Here is a 23,992-nt window from a genome sequence, read left to right as displayed (position 1 = left end):
ACACACATACAACAATAAGAAGCTTAAGGAGAGATAGGCCAACCGGCACATCTTCCAGGCACTTCAGGACAATTACGGTTCGCTTGACAGCATTTGTGTGTGTGTGTGTACGATTTTTATCTTTTAATTTAACACACAAACCATCGCAACACCTTGTACTACGAAAGTAGTACCTCGTAACTCTTTCGCTTCGTTCTCGGCAAGGCTCTTTCATTAATTAGAATATTGTTGTCAGTCGCCAGATACGCCTTTCCAGCTAGTGATGGACAATTCCTTCCAGTAGAGAGAAGTAGAAATTCAATTTTGAACCTGAATTACAGTGCCAATATGCAAGAAGATGCTAAGATTCTAAATATCAAGTTTTTCAGATCTAGATATATGTTGATCATTCAAATTCAACATTTTTCAGATGTTTCTTCTTCTTTTATTCTGCTATGCAAGCAAGTCTAAAACGTGTGTTTTTATTTAATTGACCTCACAGATTTGATTTTATTTTACTGAAGATAATTGCGTGGCGCGCGCGTAAGGGCCTTTGGAATATTAAAAATAAAATAAAAGTTAAGATAACCTTACTTACTACATATTTGAATACAGACATGAAAATTTAAACGTGGCAACGGTAATATTGAAGTCAAAAAAGCAATAGAACTTATTAAAAGCTTGAAACATTGAGGTAGTTGGATCATGAGCTCCTCTGTAAGTACGGGCCCGGTCTATTTTGATCAGAAAATTCCGAGGACGTAGTGCGTGGTCCGGAGCGTACAAATTGATCTTAAGAAGAAGCTCGGGTGCATCAATTTTGCCTTTTATTAACAAACAAAAACTGCTTGTGCTACCTCCCTACGTCTCTCTAAGGACTGCAAACCTAGAAGAAGCCGTCTAGTTTGATATGTTAGAGGTTGGTTCTTATAGCTATTTTTGTGATTTTTTTTTCTGAATGCAATCAATTCATGTGGACCAGTTGTTATTGTGCGGAGACCATGTTACAACATTGAATTCAAGTATGGACCAGACTAAGGCGACGAACAGTTGAAAGAGTCATTAAAAGTCAGATATCAGACGATGAATGAAACCAAGCTGCCGATATGATTTGTGGATGACCTACGAATACTGTTGACTGAAGGAGAGTGACGAGTCAAGAATAGTACCGAGGTCCTTAGTTTCTATGTTACGTGGGATTACACACGAGTCAAGATTATAGTCTCGCTTAGTAGGGTCTTTTTAACGAGTAAAACTAATCACGCAACACTCATTGATACAAAAGGATAGCGAGTTCGCAGAGCACCAATTGCTAAATTTGTCTAGGCTGTGCTGAAGTGTCGAGCTATACGAATTATTTCGAATGGTCGCATAAATCTTGTCATCGTCCGCATACATAAGCAAACATTGATTTGGAAGCGCAAATACAACATCATTAATAAATAGGATGAGCAATACTGGGCCAATGTTACTTCCCTGTGGTACACCGGACGAACTGACGGACACGTTGGACAAGCACTTATTGATTTTAACGCAGTATGATATTTGGTTTAAATATGATATTAACCATATGACTAGATTATTATGAAAGCCAAGCTGGCTCAGTTTCGAAAGGATTATGTCATGGTTAATCCGATCAAATGCTGACATGAAATCAGTATAAATTGCATCGATCTGTGACATGCCATCCATTGCCATAAGGCATTCAGACACGAATTGAACGAGATTGGTCGACACCGATCGTTTGGGAACAAACCTGTGCTGGCTTTGTTGAATGCTTGAAGCGATGAGCAACTTATGTTCCTGTGAGATAAAAATACTTCAAACAAATAAATTTCCATAATATGTTTTATTTATGCTCGTTTTGCAAATTCCATTACATTGAAGAATAACAATTAAAACAGTTAATCAAACTGTTAAGAGTGTTAAGAGTGTCCACAGAACATCAAATGACAGCTCCACAGTATTATCGATTGTATTTCTCTGCAGTTCCATACTGTTGCCTGGAAACCGGCAATTATAAGCCCGAGCTAAATTGTTCGAAGAACATTTGCCTACATTTCCAATAACAAAGATAAATAGTTTAATTGTTGTTGTTTTTAACATGAAATTCTCATTGATGAAGGATTTGTGTGCAAGGATTAACCTTAAAGCTCAGAATACCTACACCTCAAAACTAATAACTCAGAAGCAATAATACTAAAAGCTGATAGTTCGACTCTAATGTAATCCTCTAATGGGAGCTTCAGCTCTGAGAGATGTCTATGAGAGCTATTTCTGAAAAGGTTACCCAAGGTTTAGTAATGATTTTACAACTTGGTTACTGGTATGTATACTGGACCTGGATTGGAGTTTGAGTGCATCATCAGGTTTATTCGTTACTCACTAGTTCGTAGCAGATGATAACTATATCTTTGAGTAACAAGACATTCGACAAAACAGACATTCAACAGGATTAAGATATCTTTTTGGAGTAGTTGATAATTAATTTGCACAAAAAGTTAAGTCTTAAGGTGTTTATTTTTATGATGAACAACACAGGTTCATCCCTTTGTCAACATTATTATCTGTCGGAATTTGTTGAAAATTTTCGAAAAGCAATCAACTATCTACACCAGTTGAAGTGACATATGCACATCGCTACGTGTGTATCTAGTTTCCCGGTCGGACAAGTATATGGCCTACAAGTGAGCTGGAAGTAGCAACGCCTTGCACTTTGTACTTAATCACTTTTCGCTACATTCTATTCACAACCTAAACGCCACCACTCCATTACCAGGCGCCCCTCAAATAGAAAGGTGACGTAATTTACCATCAACCAACGGTACGGTAGAGAATGTGAGCTGCTCTTTCAATTCAACAGCTTCACGTGCTTTTTTTTCTTGTTCCTTTCTTCTTCTATTTCCTCTTCACCGCAAATCACTTTCCGAAAGCGTGCTCGCTCGTGTGCTTGCGGCGCGGTTGTCGCACTGTCGCATCCAATCGACTTTTACCCCGTTTCACGGGATAGACGACAGACACTACCGAACAGCTAGTTACCGGCATCTGATCTGTGCCCGCTGGAGCAGCTCTTGAGTCGGCCGGATTGAAGGCAAACAAATTAATTCCTGCCTGTGCGGCCCAGCACGACTCCAGCACTCCGATACAGCCCGCGACACGCTCACGCAGAAGAAAACGAACAAATCGCGATATCCTCCCGAATGCTCCCTCTCTCCTATTATCCACTATTACAGGAAGGTGTCTTTAGTAGAGCAAGCAAAGACGCCCGGGACGCCCAAAGTGCCGATGCCAATTCCCTCCAAAGTGTTTGTGTGTGTGTGTGGGAGTACACAAAGAGTTTGCACAGTGCGCTGTGAGGTGAACACCAATTAGTTCGCTTGCCTGTCACGACGCAGCAATGCCGCAGCAAGCTGACAGGCAAGGCGGTTTGAAACCCCAACTAGATAGTGTCACTTTAAGTAATTTTAATAAACCTTCACCTTCGGTCGGCTGTCGCCGAGGTCTCGGCTGCGACTCGCTGCAGATAACGGAAATAATTTGAAAACCTACCGCAAACCACACACAAAACATACGTTGCGTAAAACCTAGAACCTAGTGCTGGAAGGCATTGGTTGCTTTGTTGTGCTTGCCGCCGGCCGCAGCGAGCACGCGTCCCGGAGCATCATCATGGGCAATGATAAATGAATATCGCGCGACCGAATTTCTTCGCCGACGATGCGACGATGCACACCAGCTGACGGATGTGTCGGCACGCCCGAAAAGCCATTGTCCCATCCACCATCTGGAGACGGCAAACTGCTCGCGCGCGCTTGATCTTGGGCGGAGTGGTGCGGTGTTTTAATGAAGATTTATTAGAACAGACGGAACAGACAGCGCCGAAATGCCGAAAACATGCCGAAACGCCGGTGGCTGTTGAATTATTGATTTCGTTAGCGCTGGCTGCGTTGTCGCTCGTTATTATTACAGCGCGATCGGTCGATAAACGGTTCTGGAGGGGGCCGTCGCGGAGGACGTGAAGCGTACGCTCGAAGGTCCACGCGCAAGCTAATGGGCAAGCGTACTGCTCGAGGCAGAACACTGCGGCTGCTGGCCGATTGGAGGGTAATGGGCCTTCAAAATGCAGATTTGGAGGCCAAGAATGTTTGCCCGATGTTGGCCGCTGTTGGGGTGTAGCTTTGATAGATGAAAACAAAAACATCTGTCACACACAACAACAAAAAAAGAGAGAGAGAACAAAGAATTCCACGACACGTCTTTGGGTCGTACATTGAAGTACAATTAGTTCATTTACATCACAGCCCGGTTTTGGCCACCTGTAGTCATTCTGTGTAACAGCTGTAACACTGGCGACACTACAATAACTCGCTGGGCTGCGCACCATTCCATCGTCATTAAGTATGCTGTCTCCCCGCCCGGGAATAGTGAATGCACCCAGCGAGAGCTGCCTAAGCTGCTGCATAATCCTTTCCAGCACCAGCAAGTACCAGGCCCCCGGAAGTTTGCCGGAACCGCCGTGGCCGTGGCAAACTTTTGCGTTTTTGCTAATGCCGAGATCTTTTGTGCGGCGTGCAGCACACCGGCACGCCATGCAGTGGTTGGCAGTGCGGAGGATTCGCTTCTACAATTCTACAATCTACAATTATTTATGCACGGTGTGGAAAAGTAAGCTTCTGAGCGTTGAACTTTGGGTAATTGTAAATTACCCAATAAACAACTACAAGTAAAGTTATTTGAATGTTTTCTCTTCTGGTTATTCGTATCATTTTATTTAAAAAAAAAGACGAAATATGATGGGATTATTTCGGGGCATTCAACCAACCAAGCCTTCCCTAAATTACGTAACACATTCAAGATGGACTGGAATCTAGAACAGTTTGACAATTTGTCACTTGACATAAGGATGCCGGGACTAAAACCATTTGTTTACGTTATTTTAACTTGTTCATGTATTTTAACTACCACATTTTTGCACTGTAAAACATAGGTATTGCAGCACAAAACAATACAAACGAGTGTCAATTCACGTCAATTTATTGTGTAATACACTGTGCTCTCAACATATTTAAAAATAACAACATAGACATTTCTCATTTTACTTCTTTGCGCATTCATTCCGTATTATCTATGAAACGTAAGGACGATTTAAGTGACATTTGGTATTATTACTTGCTTGACTTGCTTTCTTGACTAAAAATATGCTCAACTCTTTTCGTTACTATGACTCATTTTTCCGATAAACCTGTTAAAAAATGTTAGAATTAAATGTTAAATGTTAGAATAATCAAGCAACTCAACAAACTCCAGTTATTAAAATGTTCAAATACCAATCAGAAGCACCGTTTACGTAATTCAGAATAACAAAAAAAATCGGACAAAAGTGTCGCATAGTTATCATTTTTGCGTTACTTTATTTATGGATGACCCCTTACTTATCAAACGAAGCATAAAACTTCATCTTTTTGCATATTATAGAGGAAAAAAAATCATATCAGCACCATCTATAAAATAACAGTTACGTTATTTATGGGTGACCCCTTAATTATCGAACGAAGCATAAAACTTCATATTTTTGCATGTTATAGAGGAAAAAATATAAAATAACATATCATTTTCTTGTGTAAGAATCCTCTACATAGCGTAAAATAGCTTTCTATTAGAATGAATATTCTAACTAGAATGAATATGAATATTTCGTTCAACACCATCTTGACAACCACTGTAAACAAGGTACATTGCTGTCACTGCTGGGTACAAAAACAAACACAAAACGCAACTCCAACTGCACTCCAACAAGCACGGTTTGCAAAGTTTAAGGTGCCAGGCCAGCAAAAGCAACCGCTCGCGGCAAAGTTTCCTCTGTGTGCTTGCTGGCACACAGCTCTTCCGCCCAGCCACCGGTGTTTTTTTAACCAGGCGCCATCCGGCGCAATGCCACCTGCCAGACCTCGGCACACGAACCGCGCAAGCAAAACCAACCAACGCGGCACACAAAGTTTTGCACACTTCTTGCGAAACGTAGAGTCACAAACCCGAGGGATGGGTGGGAAGAAAAAAGCAAACCAACGACGAGTTCGGGATATGACAATTATCAAGCCGGCCCATTCCGCACGTGTGAGGGCATCGGTGGTGGCGCTCGGCGCATAAAATATTACACAATTGCACGTTTATTGCACACTCCGGCCGTACCGTGTGTGTGTGTGTGTGTCTTCGGTGCTGCCCCCGCGGAAAGATCCTGAAGTTAGTCGGAAGACGCGTTTTAGCCGAGGGCTCGGGCAGGCTCGTGCGCTTAGAAACGGATATGCGAGGTGTGCGGACTCGACGGTGGGGTGAATTTATGTTTTACCGCATCCAAACACCAATGCAGGTGAAGTCTTCGAGAGGTATGTTTTTTTTTTGCTTCATTTTTTGTACCTGCACATTCCCGCCACAACAGCCGGCAAACGATGTCGGCACATGCAGCCGATAGCGGTCGATATGTGCATGTGAAAAGCGGCTTTTAATTATCGTCGTTTTGCCGTTCGGGAAAAGTCGGGCAATGTCTGGTGCTGGTGTGCTCGTTCGAATAAAAACGGGTGTCATTTCAGGCTGATCGGATTTTGGAGCAAATGTTGCCTCGCAAAACTTGTGCTCGCTCCAAAAGCATTCGCCGCTCTTGCAGCAAGTTCTGAGGACATCCGAGGGCGCTGGGGCGGAAGCATAGGGTTTGATTTAATTACTTTCGATTTGCGCCCCCGGGACGACTACCACTCCATTGCCGTGCCGGTTGCCTTGATGCCACGAAGGCTCTGATGGTTCTGAAGAAGCAATATCCTTAAAGTCCGATACCCATTACGGGGCGTAACGGGCTGGGGATTACCCGGTATGGCAACCAAAATCGAGTACAGGCTGCTCCACCGGCCGGGGGCGGTGGTCAGAATAATTCAATCAATAACCAGCCCTGCACTGCCATTACCAAAACCCGACCATTAGCCAGCAAGATTCGACAGTGCGCCCAACTTTATCGGCGTGCGGAGACTAACTTTATCGGCAAAGTTACGGCCACTACCCAAGGACGGGCTCAACAGGCCCCCGTACCAAAGGTCTGCAGAGCACAGTGTAAGCGACGCGGAGGGAACGGAAAAAAGTGAATTAAGCTCTGCCGGGCTTGCGTCGGAGGGCAGAGCTCCAAAGAAACTCCAGCAAACCCAACATCCCGCTCAACAATAGCTCCGGAATGTGCCGCAAAGCATCCCTCACCCGCCCGGCATGTATTATTCATTCCGCTGCCAGTACGCTGCCGGTTGCGAAAATAGTGCTTCCGCACTTTCGGCCAAAGACAACAACGACCAGCGAGTCTGACGGACTTCCGTTTTTTTTTTTTAAATCACTTCCAATTGCCGAATCTTTACGCGCGCCGACGTTTTATGACGTACACCGAACAGCCTTCCACCACTCGTCAATCAATCCGATTTAGCCCGGGTTGCGGGTGCACAAGGAGCTGAGCGAGCTGTAGAATCGATAACGCCTCGATACAGCTCTGCCGGGCGGGCGATAATGGCCATTTTCGCCAACGAACGCACGATTGGGGTGGATATACGTAGGTTCCTCTTGTATTCTTGCCATTTGCCGGAGCAGCCAGTATCGCTTTGTCTGAAGTGTGTGTGAGCGGCTTTTGGAGATTCGTGAGCCGAGGGACTCGGGGACATTGGGAGCAGCTTCGGACGCTTTCTGAGGGTTTAAAAGAGGAGGGGCAAAAAACAGTCCAAACTGACCGAAAAATGGCACACAAAGGTCCGGGGGGCGGGACGCATTTGGGAATGGTGGGATCTGCCCGGGACGCAAACTTATATCACTGACCCGTATCGCTCCAATTATTGTCCTTGCGGGTTCAAACCGTCCATCAAACGACTCCGGCTGTGTGTGGCTGTGTATTCTTCCCGATGTATCTGTGACGTGCGAGATTTTGACTGAAGTCCAATTTTGAGTGAAGCTGATCTGGTCGAACTTCTCCGTCTTCCTCTGTTTTCTGGTGGCTTCCCACGCTCCGAAAATCAGGAAAGAAAGATGATGGTCTTTGTGTCGTGACGTGGGTTTTGCGATGCCGTCCCGGAGCCCGCAGAATCCTGTCTGGAGGATTCCACTTTCGCCTTCGCCTTCTTGGAAATAACACAGCACAGCACAGCATAACCGCACAGCTGGGAAAGTGCTTCAACCGTTCGGGGCAGTTGCATAATCGACGCCCGTTTGAGCTGTTGAGGGGGGGGGGGGGGCAATATAAAAACAGGAAATTCTTCCCCAAAACTGCAGACACACTGCACTTACGGTGCGGATGGGTGCAGCGTTGCATATCAGCGCTGTCCAACTCAAAACGTAACAGTGTTTGAGGACCGGAACCAGCTCAAAAAAAGCACAGACACACACACACACACACACCATTCGGAACGGTTAAGTCACACCGGTTCACGCTATCGGCACGCCAGATGGTGAATGTCAACTCCGTCCGGTTACGGACGACCGACTCTGAACCCAGGCTGAAGGCGGCTTTCACTCACCTCGCCTCACTGGACTCAGTGGTCAGTGTGTGTGTGTGTGTGTGTGTGTGTGTACCAGCGTGCGTGAGGGTATGATAAAGCTGAACTTCAAAACGTCACGATGACGCAACGGGCGCATTCGTGGAAGTTTCCTTGGAGTTAAACTGAGCTGAACAAGGAAGCATCGGAATAGTTCGTGCCGTGGGAATAGTTTCCAGCAGCGCTGTTCTAGTAATTACTTCTCTACCGCTGTCCGCTTTTTGTGAGGTTTTGTTTCCGAACCCACAGCGCCCAAGTGCAAAATTCGCCAAATGTTTTTTGTTGTACCTCATGTATGCTCCTCCAATAACTCCCCGCCGGTAAATTCACTCCGGATATTAATTCCATGGAAAATACAAACACACACACACACACACAAACAAAGGTCCCAAATGTTGAATTTGTGTTCCGCCTGCCCAGAATGACAGCCAAACTAACGAGCGTCCGTACTGCTGCAATTAATCATTCGCAAATATGTTTAATGAAATGCTATCCATTTTCCCGTGCGCGCGCTGTAATCAAGTTGGCAGTGCACGTTCCAAAAACCAGAAAGCGACGCTAGATGATGCGCTGGAGTGTCCGTAATGGCGGCGCGTTGCGCGTTGCTTGCGGAGGAGGCGGAGTTTGTTTTTGCATACTGCTGTTGCAACACGCCGTTTGCAACGTTTAATTGTTTATTCAGAACAAATTACGGTACGATACGGATCGGGTTTCCAGCGGTCGGGCTGACTTCTGGAGCTGGTTTGTAGTAATGGTCAGCCCCATCACGAGCTTTGCGTCATACACGGATACAGATGGAGTTGTTCACAGACACACACACACACACACACACTCCCACACAAAGCAACACACAGGTAAGGGAATCACGACAGTAGCCCATCCGCAGTTTACGGATACGCGCGTTGATAAGCCGTTTCGGGGGGGCGAGCAACTTTCTCCTGGGCGCTGGGGTTGGCTCCGCTGGTCAGCTGGTGGCGGTGGCAGACGCAACCGATTGCAGCGTGAGCCTTGTGCGAAGTGCGTGCTGCACTGCGAGTGTTCATCCGCGTGATGGATGGTAATTTGGTTTGAATGCAGCAGAAGAAGGCACGGGGCAAGACAAACCGGCTCCACCGTTTCCATCGGTTGATTGGTGATGATGATGATGATGATGATCGGTGTGTGTGTGTGTGAAGTGGAGGGAGGATGGTCCTAACCTTACGTCACACACGCACACGCCCATTACGTATAACCCGCTCGTTAGCGCTCGGGGACGTGCGGCGGGTGCGGTAACGGACCGTTGCCACTGTTTATATTATCGAGTTTCACTTCGGGACCAGCAAAGTGGTCAAAGACCTCACGCCGAAGATGATGCTGGTGCTGATGAGTCCAAAAACGGACAAGGACGCTACCGAAGACAAGGGTTGGTAGCGACCGGGGAGCAGCTAATGTACAACCGGAAGCGGATCAGGGGCGGCCGCGCAGGCTTAAGCCTTCGCTTTCATCGCCTTTTAGGCGGGCTTTAATCTTTCTATGCCCATTTAGATCTCTCGCTCTCTTCATCTCTCTCTCTCTGCGCAACTTGTTTTATTTATTATCGTTTGGCGATTGAGGCATGCGCTTTTTCTCTGGTACTGGTTGTCTTCAAGATATGAAAGCATGCCAAAAAAAAACACACTCACCAACACACGTACACACTTCCGGGATAATGCGGCATGAGCTCATCGGTCTCATCTTGATTATTTTTTTTATGATACTGACGTTGAAGCATTCTTCAGCCGACAGGAGAAGTTTATTTTGGTGCTGTTTGTGGCTGAGAGACTTGGCAACATTTGCCTACCGCAAACAGCAAACCCCTGCCAGAGTGCGAACATGAAGCGCAAACAGCACCAACGAAACAACGTCCAGAAACCCCCCCAGCTAATTACCTTCATTGTGCGATGTGTAGTCCGCAGCTGGTCGGCTTCGGCAATCCGCTGGAATTGAGGCTGATCGCACCACGCGGTTGCGTTGAAGTTTGAGAGGCGTTGAAGATGTGTCTAGCGCGCCCGCACTTACAAAGCGACGCTCAAAATCACACCAACACACGCGGAAACAACAGGCAAAATCCGCAAAAAACACTTTCACTGACACACACACACACCAGGCGGGCGGGCACCGAAAAATGGTCGAAACGCGTTGTGTCGCACGCAAACTGCAACTGATGTCTCGTTATCACTTTCCTCGGCAAGGTATGTGTCGCACGCCTTAAAAAAGCTCACACAATACAAACACCACACAAACACACGGAGCACACCTGCCCGATTAGCACTTCTGCGCAGCAAAGACACTTGTGTTGATGCCGCCGATGGAACGACGATGAGCTGCGATTGAGAATGAGAGAAAGAAAGTAAAAAAAATAGGACTGAATTAGGGAAGGTTTTGAAGCGAGCCCAAGAGTAGTACGTAGTCGTCACTGGTGGATGTGATGTACTGTCGGCCCCCCCCCCCCCCCCAAAAAAAAAAAGAAAACAATACGTTTGTCACCCACTCGGAAATTCCCACAGAAACAGAGCTGCTGCACGGCCGGCCGAACGTGGAATGACAGCGTTGGCTGCCGAGAGCCGGGAAACCCCAGTGCAGAAGAGAAATCGTGGCTTATCCCCACCGCCCAACAACAATCATCGGAGCTACGTCTTGCATGGAGAGATTGGCAATGAGATGCATTTTTAATCGGGACCAAAAACAAAACCAAAAAAGAAGGAAAAAAAAACTACTTCATCTCCATCTCCATCGCATCGCCTGCATATTGAAGGCATCGAAATCGGGCCTTTTTTCGAGGTCCGGTACCGTACCGGAAACGCCTCCGATCGCGCACCTCGCGATAAAAAGGTTACGGGCGCGTACCCGTACCAGAGGTTACGTCAGTGGACCGAGCAGTAGCACGTCATCGATTGAAAAGGAAAGTTTCGCGTCTTGCATGCACACTGTACTGCCACGCAAACACAGACACACCGGGCGAAGCCCCGTGCCGAAGCACGAGTGTGTCGAATATTACTCAACGATAGGGGAGGCCACGGCACACAAGACCTAGTTCCCCAGACCAAGTCCAAAAGCAAAACAAAACAACAGCAGCAGCAGCAACAAACAACAACAACAACAACAAAAACCGCAATATGGCCAACGCGGTGAAAGTAATTGGCGCGACGAGCGTAGACGACGAACCCCCCATGGAGAAAGTACCAGCGCGAAAGACGCGAACCGGCCGAACCGCGGAGTAGCGTGCGTTTTGACGTGCACGCGGGAAGCCGGAAGATGTAACAAACACACACACACACATACACGCAGACACACATATACACACTCGCCTATACGCCAGCACGTGCGAGTGGCGCACAGTCGCTTCACAGCACAGGCGGGGAGTTGCGCGAGAAAGCGCGTGTGTGCGAGGCTTTGATTGCTGTTTAGCGGTCAGTTTCGGTTCACCAAGGCCGTACTCTCTCTCTCTCTCTCGCTGTCTCTCTCTCTCTCTCTCTGTGTGACGTGAACTGTTGAAATTCACGAGGATGTAACACCAGTTTACCAGCACCGGAACAGTTCCACTACTTAAGCTGCACGCACTAGATGCACTGCCACCAAAACAAACCACACACACCTCAACTAACCTGAACACCGGCCTGTTTGTGTGCTGTAATACACCTTTCGCTTGATTGCAGATGGGGCGTTTGTAAGACGGTGTAATGTGCACCAAACCGATCCTTCCTGAGACGACGGTTTCCAGCGCTCGAATGACTTGCCAGTGGCCGCGTGTACTTCGCTTTATAGACCCCCTCCCTCGCGGCCGGCAGCGGTGGCTTCGGGTGGCCTGTCGGGCGATCGGGCTGCTGGCGGGTACACACAGCCGATCGTGTACCTGCAGGCTGGGGTGGGATGCACAGGGGGAGGAGAATTTTCGGTTTTGCGAACGTAATTTTGGATTAAATGATGGTAGTTTTTTTGTTGCTTTGCTCAACGAGATTATTGGGCTCTTTGCTGGGAATGCTGGGCGGAATAGCTGCACGCGCAGGATTTGGCAACATCGCTAATGGAGATGGTGGCACGGGGCCCCGGCAGCATCCTTGAAAGAGAGAGAGAGAGAGACAGGCGGGACGGTTAAGTATATTGTATCGTTTATCTTTGGTTGGTCTTCTAATGAGCTGATGTTCTGCGAATGTATGGGCAAGTGGGGCAAGGTGGGACATGCGAGGGGTGTTGTCTAAAAGCGACGAACATCATACATTGAGGTGTAGCTGAAACATCTCTGCTATCAGCACATGTAAATTTGAAAATCATTTCACAAATAAATGTAAATCTGTGTAAAATATTTATGGAAGGCAACAAGTGCCGAGGTTAACCATAAAATGGTGAAAGAATTGAAAAAGGGCATACTTTTTTAATGGTGAGTTTTTCAGAACTAATGGTCTGGAATTGATGCGTATAAACTGAGGAGACATAACAGAAATAAAAGATTTGCCCGTGGTATTCATTGTCTGAGGTTGATATTTTTAAAATAGAGATTTTTCTCTTCTTTTTTTCTGGTGTATCGACTAACGCGGTCATACTGGTCTATACAGACTTTCGGTGCTTATTGCGTAACACGCAGCTGGATCAGTAAGTCATTGCTAGGGGGAGAACATTCGGATTATCCACAGAGCGTATCCACGACTCCAATTCGATTCCAGTTATTGTTAGTCCAATTACAATGCCGGCAAAATCGAAACTCATAGTTCCACCCGGTGTCATCCGGAGTGGAAGACATCGAGAGTCGGAGTCGTGCGAAGAAGGAGCAGGAATAAACAGGCCTATATTCCTAAGAATAGAGGTTAGCGACAACAGCAATGCATTGCGACAACATCCTTGCACCGGAAGTCTCTGGCCCAGACAATGACCGACACCGGCTGACTGCGGACGACTCCGACTCCGAATGACCCCGATTCCACTCCAACTCCGGATGACTCCAATTCCAGAGGACTCTGGATGACTCCATCGCCGGAAGACTTCAACTCGAGAAGACTCCGATAAAGAGCACTCCCACTCCCGATGAATCCGACTCCGGACAACTTCAACTCTGAATGACTTTGTCTTCGGATGACTTCAACTGCGGAAGACTCCGACTCCGGATGACCCCGGATGACTCCTTCTCCGGATGATTTCAACATTGGAGGACTCCGACTTCGTACTACTTCAAATCCGGAGGACTACGAATCCGGACGACTCCGGATGACTCCGTCTCTGGATGGCATCAACTCCGGGAGATTCCGTCTCCGACTCTGGACCACTCCGGATGACTCCAACTCCTGACGACTTCGGATGACTCCGGTTGGTGCTAGTCGGACGTAAATAACTGTCCCGACGTTATTCAAAATAGATTTGTAGCTTTTCGGAGTGAAAACTTTCAAGCTTAGACGTGTTTCTTTTTATTTTCTGTATCATTCTGGAAGTATTATGTGTACCTAAAAAAGAACATCATGGTGCAGCTGGGTCTTTCATCTCATTTTACTCATTTCGTAACAAAATTTTGAATTACAAAGCTTACATAATGTTGACAAATCATTAAAATGAATACACGAATGCATACAGCCTTCGAGTTCGACCTTACAGGGTGCCATGGTTGCCCCGAGCTTCCATACTTGTGTAGCTTCTATTTTTGTGCGCTTTTGTTTTTGTTTTGCGTAGGTGCGAATTGCTGCTGTACGCTACGAGATGAAGATGTTTTTGACCCTCAAGTGCTTCGAGTTTGAATTCTACCACGCCGCTTTCCACCTGTGTACCTCGCGCATCAAAACACGCGGCCAAACATCCTTCAAGCGGGAGGACATTAAAATGGAGCACCTGCGGGCAGGCAGGGTGGAGGCCCGTGCTGCTTTCGACACGTTCGGTGTGCACACAATCTGCCGGGTGTGTGCGCTATGGCAAATCCCACGGCGATGATCGCCTGGCCAATAAAACGGGCCTTAATCTGTCGCTAACGCGCGTAACGCTTTGACACCGACTGTGGACCCGCGAAGATCGAGCAACGGGCGGGTCGTAAAATTTGCACCATTCAAAGATGCACAGCGCACAGATACACAAAAGGCGTGCGGCGGTGCGGCCAAACCAATCGTCGTAAAATAATGCAAAACGACGCACCTGCCGTTAAAGCGCAGCTGTTGCCCGGCCAAGGTGGCAGGCGCAAAGCGAAAGCCACCGTTGTACTTCCTGGCTGGAGCAGGAAGACCACAAAGGGGAAAATGGGAACTTCATTCAGGGTGTGTGGGTGAGTGTTTTTTCTTCTTCTGTATTTCAATTTTTCCATAAAACCACCACCACCGTTATTAATATGGCCGGGAGCGTGTCGAGTGCTGGCACGAGCCACCGTTAACCGTTTATAGGTTCCCTTGAATTCTGACTCGTCTGCATCAAGTGGAATTATCGCACACGGGTTCGCGAAAAGGGCAGCAGCTATTACGTGTCATCTCCCGGGCCGGTGCCGATAATGCCATTGAAAAAGGGTCGCGGAGTAGAGGGATGGAAGGGTTTCCAATAATGCGATAAAAGGCTGAGCATAAAGCGTGTTAATTGGCAACCCTAGGGCGAATGAATGGGCGCTAGCAGGGCAGATTTAGAACGGCGCTAGTGCCGATCACTTCCAATGACGATGCGCGAGTTAAGTGTATAGGATTCGGATACTCTAATAAGAACGTCTGTTCTGCTTGGATTCTACTTATAGATTCATTTTTATTAGAAACGTTCGCTTAGATTTAACCTATCAATCCTATGTACTTTGCATGTATATACGCCAATATAATTGGTGTTAACGCGCGTTTAGCGTTCGTGGCTCGTGGTTGTAAGAAATTCTGCCAGTAGGAGAACACTTCTCAGCACAAAACTGTCCAGGCTTTCTTCACCATAAAAGCTGTCCAACTGTTTGCTGGACCCACACGTAAGCAATACGGCCACACCAAACCATACCGACTATTACGCACCAGCGCCGATGCATTTCCGAATGGAAAGCCGAATGAAAAACAGCCTGGAAAAGGAGAAGGTTTGATAAGCGAGGGAGCGCAAAACAACAGCCAAAGAAAACGCCCCAAGCCGGACCAATCGACCAGCTCCACCACCCGGCCCGAGGTTTCGTAAGCTAATCTCCGATGCGGTCCGATGCGTTTTTCATGCATATAAACGCAGGAAGCTGTGATTGTGTCTCCGAGCGGCTCCCTCCCCGAAAACGGAGCTGCCCCGTCCCCGGCCCGGCGTGCCTTTCACCGGCGCTCTCATTTTCATATATACATTTGTCACAACGGCAGCAATTGGCTACGTTTTGCGAAAGTCAATTAAACTACGTTACGGGGAGCGCAATGGCCCGCGTGGATGATAGAATTTTGCACGCACTCGCGCAAAGCGAAGCGAACTCAGGGCTTTTTTTTGTCCATTTTTTGGGACGCTGAAATACTTTGCTTCTTACCACATCTCACGGGATTGATGGGGTGACGTAAGCCGCGACAGCTGGAAAGATTGGAAGCAAGCAAGGTGTACATAAAAACGCCTTCCGCCACTGACGGAGGGGAAGTTGAACCGGGCTCTGGAGTTCAAGGCCAGTCGCGCTCCCGAGGTCACCTTTCACCTGGAGCTGGTGCGGATGTTTTGGCCACACACACACACACGGTTAATTATTCTCGACGCAGGGCCGTCATTTCGTCAACGTGGTCCCTAATGGCGAGACTCATCAAATGTTTATCGACCGAACGGGGTCGGTGCTCTTACTTTCATCAGATCAGACACTAGGGTGAGCACTTTGCTGGTGCTCATCTGCTCTGGCGTGAAGTGCCGCAGCAAGAACAACCCAGTCAGCAAGGTGGAGTAACAACGACATAAAAACAAAAAAACAAAACAACAACTACATCTCTGCAAACAAATCCCACAGTGACGGCAGGGACGGCCGACTGGCGAGCCTGAAAACTGTGGCTTCCTGGCCAGCACGCACCGAACATCATTAGCGGGCGAGCAGTTAAACGTGTTTAATGAGGTTACACGAAAATCCATTATAATTTGAAGCATCCCCGAACGCAGTGCGCTGTTCGGACGTCACCGTCATGTTATCATCCGCAACGGCCCCGCGAGCAAATTAAAGCGGCAGAATCATGCTCCGCGTGTAGGTACATCTGTCAGGCTAATGTCATGCGGGGCACACCTTAGTTGAGCTTTTTTTTCTTCAGTTTTTCGTGTGATGAACACTGTTTTACCACAGTTAGTGCAATTGCGACAACCGTGCTCCGTAGGCTCCAGTTTCGGGCCGCGGGTAAAAACGGGCACAGCACTAGATGACCGCAGGGCAGAGCGCAAAAGTGCGTCTGTGACCTACTGCTGGGCGTGTAGGTCGGTACTGATGGTCGGTGACATAAACGCGGGCTGTTATCTAATGTGGCAGTTGCTTTACTGCGGTGACCCCGAAAGAATGTCTGAGAAATTTCTACCGATAATGTCAGAGTTTTTTTTTTTTTTGAGATGGATTTTTTGGATTACCGCTAAATACGCTAAATTCCTAAAAGAAATTGAAGTTAGTTTCATGAAGATTTAATTTTGAATGTCTGAAGAATGTCTGACCTATTTCTACGGGTAATGTCACAGCTTTGAAGTTGGTTTTTAGAAAATTTTAGTATCATATTTAGGACATCAAGGAGATTTTTTCTTTGACAAAATGGATTATGTAAGATTACTCTACCATTGTATGGCTACAATAATTGATTCGGCTGCTAGATCCGGCACAGCATTGCACGTTAGACGAAGGCCTGCTAATAAGTGGATATCATTGCGTTTGTACCTCAGAAACTAGAGTACGCTTAATTTTGCTCCCCAATGATCACCTATAAGTTTCGTACAATCGTACTTAGAAGTTCTGAGATAAGAATCAATCAACGTTTTGAGTAACGAACGTTTTTTGGACCCACAAATTCGAAGACATCAACGTAACTAGAATATCCCAGAAAGTCAAACATCGCTATTTTCAACCAGAATACATTTTGATTCTTCTTCTTCTTCTAGTTGGTGTAACGTACTACGCGGCATGTCCTATGCAGGCTTTCGAGCCTTAATTCATTACTGCATAGCCGAACAGTCAATCCTTGCTACGAGGAGACGGTCCATTCTAGGTCCCATTTGATTACACAGTGATTTGAGACACAAAACTAACCAGTTCAAAAGGATGCATTTCCATGCCTGAGAGTTTTAGGCCACAGCAGTCCTCTTAATCCGTAAGTCGACTGTCAGAATGTTGGGAGTTTCGCATTGGAGAAGTTGAAAACTTTTTCCGAGATTTAAGTAGGTAGAAGAGCGTTGTAAACGCAAATCTGCCATTTGGAACATTTGAAGTCTCTTGTACAAGTACGCTATCCGGTATCATAACGAAGACACTAGGAATTATTTCGTTACACTGAAAATCAAAACATCCACCACTTTAGACCAAACAAAAGTACGTACCCGCTCAAATGGTTGCTATTACCGAATTGCCAGAAATGATGTCGAACACACAAACACCTATCACCACTCGGTAGAATCGCTTTCCCAGCGTACCGTAGCGTGGGGCGTCAAAGTCCAACCCACCCCAGGAAACCACCGACCGGTATGCGATGCCCATAGCAGTGTCCGCGAAAGTGTACAACAACTGTACCGCGGCCGTACCTTCCGGATCATCGCTTGCTATTGCTCCGTTCAAAAGGAGCGGTTCAAGTCTGTTACGTCACGTCACGTCACGGGCGACATTTAGCACGCGCGTTACCTTGACTTTCGCAACCAGTCCGATGTCCGCTGCCTTAGTAAAACGAACAAAAACCCCTTTTTCGGAAGATGCTCAGGAACCCGGGCGAGGTGGAGCGGGAGGCCGGGACATGGTAGGCTTCCTATGCGTGGTCACTTTCAACTCTTTCAACTACCCCTCGGTTCATCGGGTGGCTGGATATCTCGGTCGGTAGTTAGCTTCAAATGCAGTATTTTTTTTTCCATTTCTGTAAACAGGCAGATACGAGCAGCGCACTAACATGCTCCGGTATGCACACTGTACAAACCCACTCCACTCCGGGCGAGACGTTTAATTGCAGTGCTTTGGTCGAAAAAGTTTGACCCACAGCGTCACCCCTTTGACACCGGTGAAAGACACCAACGAGCTCGGCAGGTCATGATAAATGCTGGCAATTTATTTTTCCCTCAACTGAACTAGGTCAGGTCAGGGCAGGAGTTTGGGCTGAGATTGCTGGGAGCGGGAGACGATACAGCAATACAGAAAACACAGAAGCCTCAGAAGTAGTTTCCAATTCCCCCCCGAGAATGCACTGGCAGCAGCTGTGAAAAGTGTGAAAAGTGTCCGTAGAGTAGTACATCGGAACGGACAGTAGAGTCAGGACCAGAAGTCGTACCGTTCTACGGGTCATCCTGGATGCTGCAATAAAATGCTCATCCACGACGTCGAACTCCAAAACCTTTGTCCAGTGCATTGCAAAACACACGTTCGGAAACGAATAAATCTTCCAATTTACTTCAAGTTAATAAATTATCCACAGGCACATAAAAACACACGCCTTGCCGCACCTGCTCTTGACGTTTTATGTGACCGGAAGTGTGTGGTTTTACTGAAACCGTGTACAGTGCCAGCTTCAGGGAAATGCGTCTCAGTAAGACTTGACTTGCAGATAGTGCTCGTTCAAGTAATCCACCACATTCTGTGTCATGCATGCGTGATAATGCTCTTATTGGGAAAATACGCCAGCAATAGTTGCAAAGCAAGAACAGGCATTTTCCCGCTTCCACCTGTTTTAATGAGCTAACATCTCCGCCGAAACCGTTCCGGTAATTACTGATCATTATCGAAAATTCGATCCGTGAGGAAACTGGAAACTCATTTAAAATTCCTGTTTGATTCATTTCGCGCCGTCTCAAGCGCTAGTTTTGAGATGACTTTCTCGGGAAGACTTCGCTTGCTCTCTGTCTCAAGTAGCTGTCACGTAATTTACTTCTCCAATTCACGTACAGAATTTATGCGTTTCCGCGAAAAAGAACATTCCATCCGAAGCAAGCACAGGTCCCCCCGTTTCAACCCCCATTCCCGGGGCAGCTTTTGCCTGTCCCTACCAATGAGAGAGCAAAGTTAAAATGTGTGGGAAAATGGCTTTTTAATGCGGGATGCACTTTATTAGATTCCTTCAGCGCTCGCACGCTCGCAAGCGGACACGTGCACTAGAGCGAACGCAATCGGCAAATGGAATCCAACGCTTAATCGAATCAACTGGCTGTGTATGTGTGTGCGAGTATGTGGCAGCTGTATCCTTTCTATGGGCCGCTCGCAAAAAAGGAACAGTATCATGCACATAAAAAGACGTCCCAGGGATGGGGTATCGCAAGCCTTTCGCTCGTCCGTACCGCTTTTGGGGGTGGCAATTTTCAATCACCATCATCCGGTACCTCCGCGTGCTGGCACCTTATGGGTGCCACACGCCTGGGCTTAGAGGAAAAAAATCCAAAATCATTTCGTCATCCTCGTGCTCGCCACCAACAGAAAAAATGGAGTGAAAACTTTCCGACAAAGAAAAGTGTGTGCGCGCGAACAGAGCGGCAAACAAAAATTAAAGATATAGTGAAATTGGCAAAATCGACACGCCGAAAACCCGCCGCCCACAGAGAGGCATGGCAAAAGTTTCCGTGACAGGCCTCTGTTGGCTGCAGGAGCGGCAATAATAACAAAAAAAAAAAAGCGCTTGATCGTTAATTGAGTTGACAGAGACGCAAGGCGCGCGGGAAAAAGAACGCCTGGCTGCAGAATACCCGAGGCCGGGTCCCGGGCCCATGCGAATTTCTTCAAGGGCAGCACAGTTTTGCCCCGAGATAGGCAAGAACAATATTGTCGCGTGTCATTTTCCATTGGTGAAGGGATTTGAAGAAGAGCGAAAAACGTCAAGGAAAACCCACAAAAGCTTAAATGCGCGAGGCTGAAGAGTTATTTAATCTAATCGTTTCTTCACACGGCTTCTTCACCGTGTCAGCTGACAACACCAATGAAGGTATCGGGGAATCTTCCGGGCTTGGTTATATTGTTCCCTTTTGCGTTTTTTTATTGCTTATCAGACCCGAGTGCAAGCACACACACACACACACCCGACACGTACCAAGACATCCAAAGAATGACGGACAGTTTTAAAGGCCCGGGTGCGGTAAAAAGTTGACATAAGCAGCGCCCTACGAAAGATGCCACCAGCCAATTTCGGCACGCTTCATCAAGGTGACTGGGCAGTTTGATGTGGTGTGTTAACCCTTCGCATGAGCAGACAAGAGGTAGATCTGGTTAACAATGTGTCTATGGTTATGATTTCTGAAAGAATCGTTTACGTTAGTAAACAGATTTCAGAACTGAAACAAGAAGTAGAGTCTTCTGAAGAAATAAATCCGGAGTCGACTCCGATGAAACTCCCAAAATTTCGAAACTGACTCCAGAGGGTAAGTCCCCCAGCATTATCTAGAGACATTTGGATTCGTCTGAAGCCGCCTGGAATCGCCTTTAATTGTCCGGAGTCGAAGTCATCTGGAGTCATTCGGAGTTGTCTGGAGCCATTTGAAGCTGCTCGGAGCCATTCGGAGCTGTCTGGAGTCATCCGCAGTCTTCCAGAGTCATCCGGAGTCATTCAGAGTTGTTCGATGTCGGAATCGTCTGGAATCGTCCGGAGTCATCCCGAGTCGTCTGGAGTAATTTAGAGGTGTCCGGAGTCATCCGAAGTCGTCCTGTTGCGGAGTCTTCTGGAATCGTCCGAAGTCATCCGGAGTCGTCCGGACTCGTCCGGAATTATCTGGAGCCATTCGAAGCTGCCCAGAGCCTTTCGGAGCTGTCCGGAGTCATCCGGAGTCGTCCTATTGCGGAGTCTTCTGAAATCGTCTGGAGTCATCTGGAGTCATCCGGAGTTATTCGGAGTTGTCTGGAGCCATTCGAAGCTGCCTGGAGGTATTTGAAGCTGTCTGGAGTGATCCGAAGTCATCCAGAGTCATCCAGAGTCATTCGGAATTATCCGATGTCGGAATCGTCTGGAATCGTCCGGTGTCATTCTGAGTTTTACAGAGTCATCTGGAGTTGTCCAGTGTCGGAGTAGTCTGGAATCGTTCGGAGTCATCCCGAGTCGTCTGGAGTAATTCAGAATTGTCCGGAGTCGTCCGGAGTCGTCCGGAGTCATTCGGAGTTGTCTGAAGCCATTCAAAGCTGCTTGGAGCCATTTGGAGCTCTCTGGAGTGATCCGAAGACGTCCAGAGTCATACGAAGTCATTCGGAGTTGTCCGGTGTCAGAATCGTCTGGAATCGTCTGGAGTCATCCGGAGTTTTCCCGAGTCATCTGGAGTCGTCTTGTATCGGAGTGTCTGGAATCGTCCGGAGTCATCCCGAGTCGTCTGGAGTAATTTAGAGGTGTCCGGAGTCATCCGAAGTCGTCCTGTTGCGGAGTCTTCTGGAATCGTCCGAAGTCATCCGGAGTCGTCCGGACTCGTCCGGAATTATCTGGAGCCATTCGAAGCTGCCCAGAGCCTTTCGGAGCTGTCCGGAGTCATCCGGAGTCGTCCTATTGCGGAGTCTTCTGAAATCGTCTGGAGTCATCTGGAGTCATCCGGAGTTATTCGGAGTTGTCTGGAGCCATTCGAAGCTGCCTGGAGGTATTTGAAGCTGTCTGGAGTGATCCGAAGTCATCCAGAGTCATCCAGAGTCATTCGGAATTATCCGATGTCGGAATCGTCTGGAATCGTCCGGTGTCATTCTGAGTTTTACAGAGTCATCTGGAGTTGTCCAGTGTCGGAGTAGTCTGGAATCGTTCGGAGTCATCCCGAGTCGTCTGGAGTAATTCAGAATTGTCCGGAGTCGTCCGGAGTCGTCCGGAGTCATTCGGAGTTGTCTGAAGCCATTCAAAGCTGCTTGGAGCCATTTGGAGCTCTCTGGAGTGATCCGAAGACGTCCAGAGTCATACGAAGTCATTCGGAGTTGTCCGGTGTCAGAATCGTCTGGAATCGTCTGGAGTCATCCGGAGTTTTCCCGAGTCATCTGGAGTCGTCTTGTATCGGAGTGTCTGGAATCGTCCGGAGTCATCCCGAGTCGTCTGGAGTAATTTAGAGGTGTCCGGAGTCATCCGAAGTCGTCCTGTTGCGGAGTCTTCTGGAATCGTCCGAAGTCATCCGGAGTCGTCCGGACTCGTCCGGAATTATCTGGAGCCATTCGAAGCTGCCCAGAGCCTTTCGGAGCTGTCCGGAGTCATCCGGAGTCGTCCTATTGCGGAGTCTTCTGAAATCGTCTGGAGTCATCTGGAGTCATCCGGAGTTATTCGGAGTTGTCTGGAGCCATTCGAAGCTGCCTGGAGGTATTTGAAGCTGTCTGGAGTGATCCGAAGTCATCCAGAGTCATCCGGAGTCATTCAGAGTTGTCCGGTGTTAGAATCTTCTGGAATAGCCCAGAGTCATCTGAAGTCGTCCAGTGTCGGAGTTGTCTGGAATCGTTCGGAGTCATCCCGCGTCGTCTGGAGTAATTCAGAGTTGTCCAGAGTCATCCGGAGTCGTCCTGTTGCGAAGTCTTCTGGAATCGTCTGGAGTCAACCGGAGTCATCCAGAGTCATCCGAAGTCATTCGGAGTTGTCCGGTGTTGGAATCGTTTGGAATCGTCCGGAGTCATCCAGAGTTTTCTGGAGTGATCCGGAGTCATCCCAAATCGTCTGGAGTCATCCGGAGTCGTCCTGTTGCGGAGTCTTCTGGAATCGTCTGGAGTCATCCGGAATTGTCCGGAGTCATCAGGAGTTGTCTGGAGTCATCCGAAGTCCTCCGGAGTAGTCTGGAGTCGTCCAGAGTAATCCGGTATCGTTCGAAACAACCCTTCATCGTCAGATATGACCTATTTCCATTGGTAAAAGCCGATTTCTTTGCGCTATATAGATTGATGCACAAATAATAAATTCAATTAAACTTCTACTAAAACCCTCATGACCGGGTAGCCATCACCTTCAAGGGTTGCTGACACTTTTGAAACATACAAAAAATCCAACTACGAAAACACCCATCAAAATAATAACGAAAAAAAAACAAGTAACTCGATAGCTGGCGGGATCATCCTTTCAACTCTTTCTCGACCACAGCAAAATGTTGCGGTGCCAGGGCCAGGGAAGGAATAAACAAAAACACACACACACACACACACACAATTAAGAAACCATTGGATGTCAGGATTTTAGAAGCCCGCTGCACCTCCATCCCTTCCCCATCCCGCCTGCCCATCTCCCCTGAGGATGGCCATTAACTAATTAGTGCAGAAATTCGTCCCCATAATTTGCCCCTCCTGCCGTTCCCGGGGCTGGAGAGTGGAATCATGAAACACAACGAAAACCAACGCAACAACAAAAAAACCAACCCATCTCTTAAAGCACTCTGGTGACGGTGGTTTTTGCGCTGTTGTCTGCGCCGCGTTTTGGTTGCCTACCAGTTTTAATTTA

General features: G+C 47.5%; 1 protein-coding gene across 3 annotated transcripts in view; it reads right to left on the bottom strand.

The window, feature by feature from the left end:
- Positions 1-12,262, bottom strand: part of LOC120906594 (hornerin) — a 45,835-nt gene extending 33,573 nt beyond the window's left edge. The window contains exons 1-2 of one of the 3 annotated variants that reach the window (XM_040318382.1): positions 12,142-12,262; positions 10,436-10,870 (exon numbers count right to left, since the gene is read on the bottom strand). In XM_040318382.1, the coding sequence (XP_040174316.1) occupies positions 10,436-10,441 (6 nt within the window). In that variant the 5' untranslated portion in view covers positions 10,442-10,870; positions 12,142-12,262. Of the gene's footprint in view, positions 1-10,435; positions 10,871-11,037; positions 11,077-12,141 lie in introns of those variants that run through there. The other 2 variants (XM_040318380.1, XM_040318381.1) reach the window with 2 other exon arrangements.
- Between the last annotated feature and the right edge of the window lie 11,730 nt (positions 12,263-23,992).

The sequence above is a fragment of the Anopheles arabiensis genome, chromosome X (genome assembly GCF_016920715.1).
Source record: "Anopheles arabiensis isolate DONGOLA chromosome X, AaraD3, whole genome shotgun sequence".
In the NCBI taxonomy this organism is placed as follows: domain Eukaryota; kingdom Metazoa; phylum Arthropoda; class Insecta; order Diptera; family Culicidae; genus Anopheles; species Anopheles arabiensis.
Note: the sequence above shows the minus strand (reverse complement) of the source record. Positions and strands in the feature narration are given on the sequence as shown.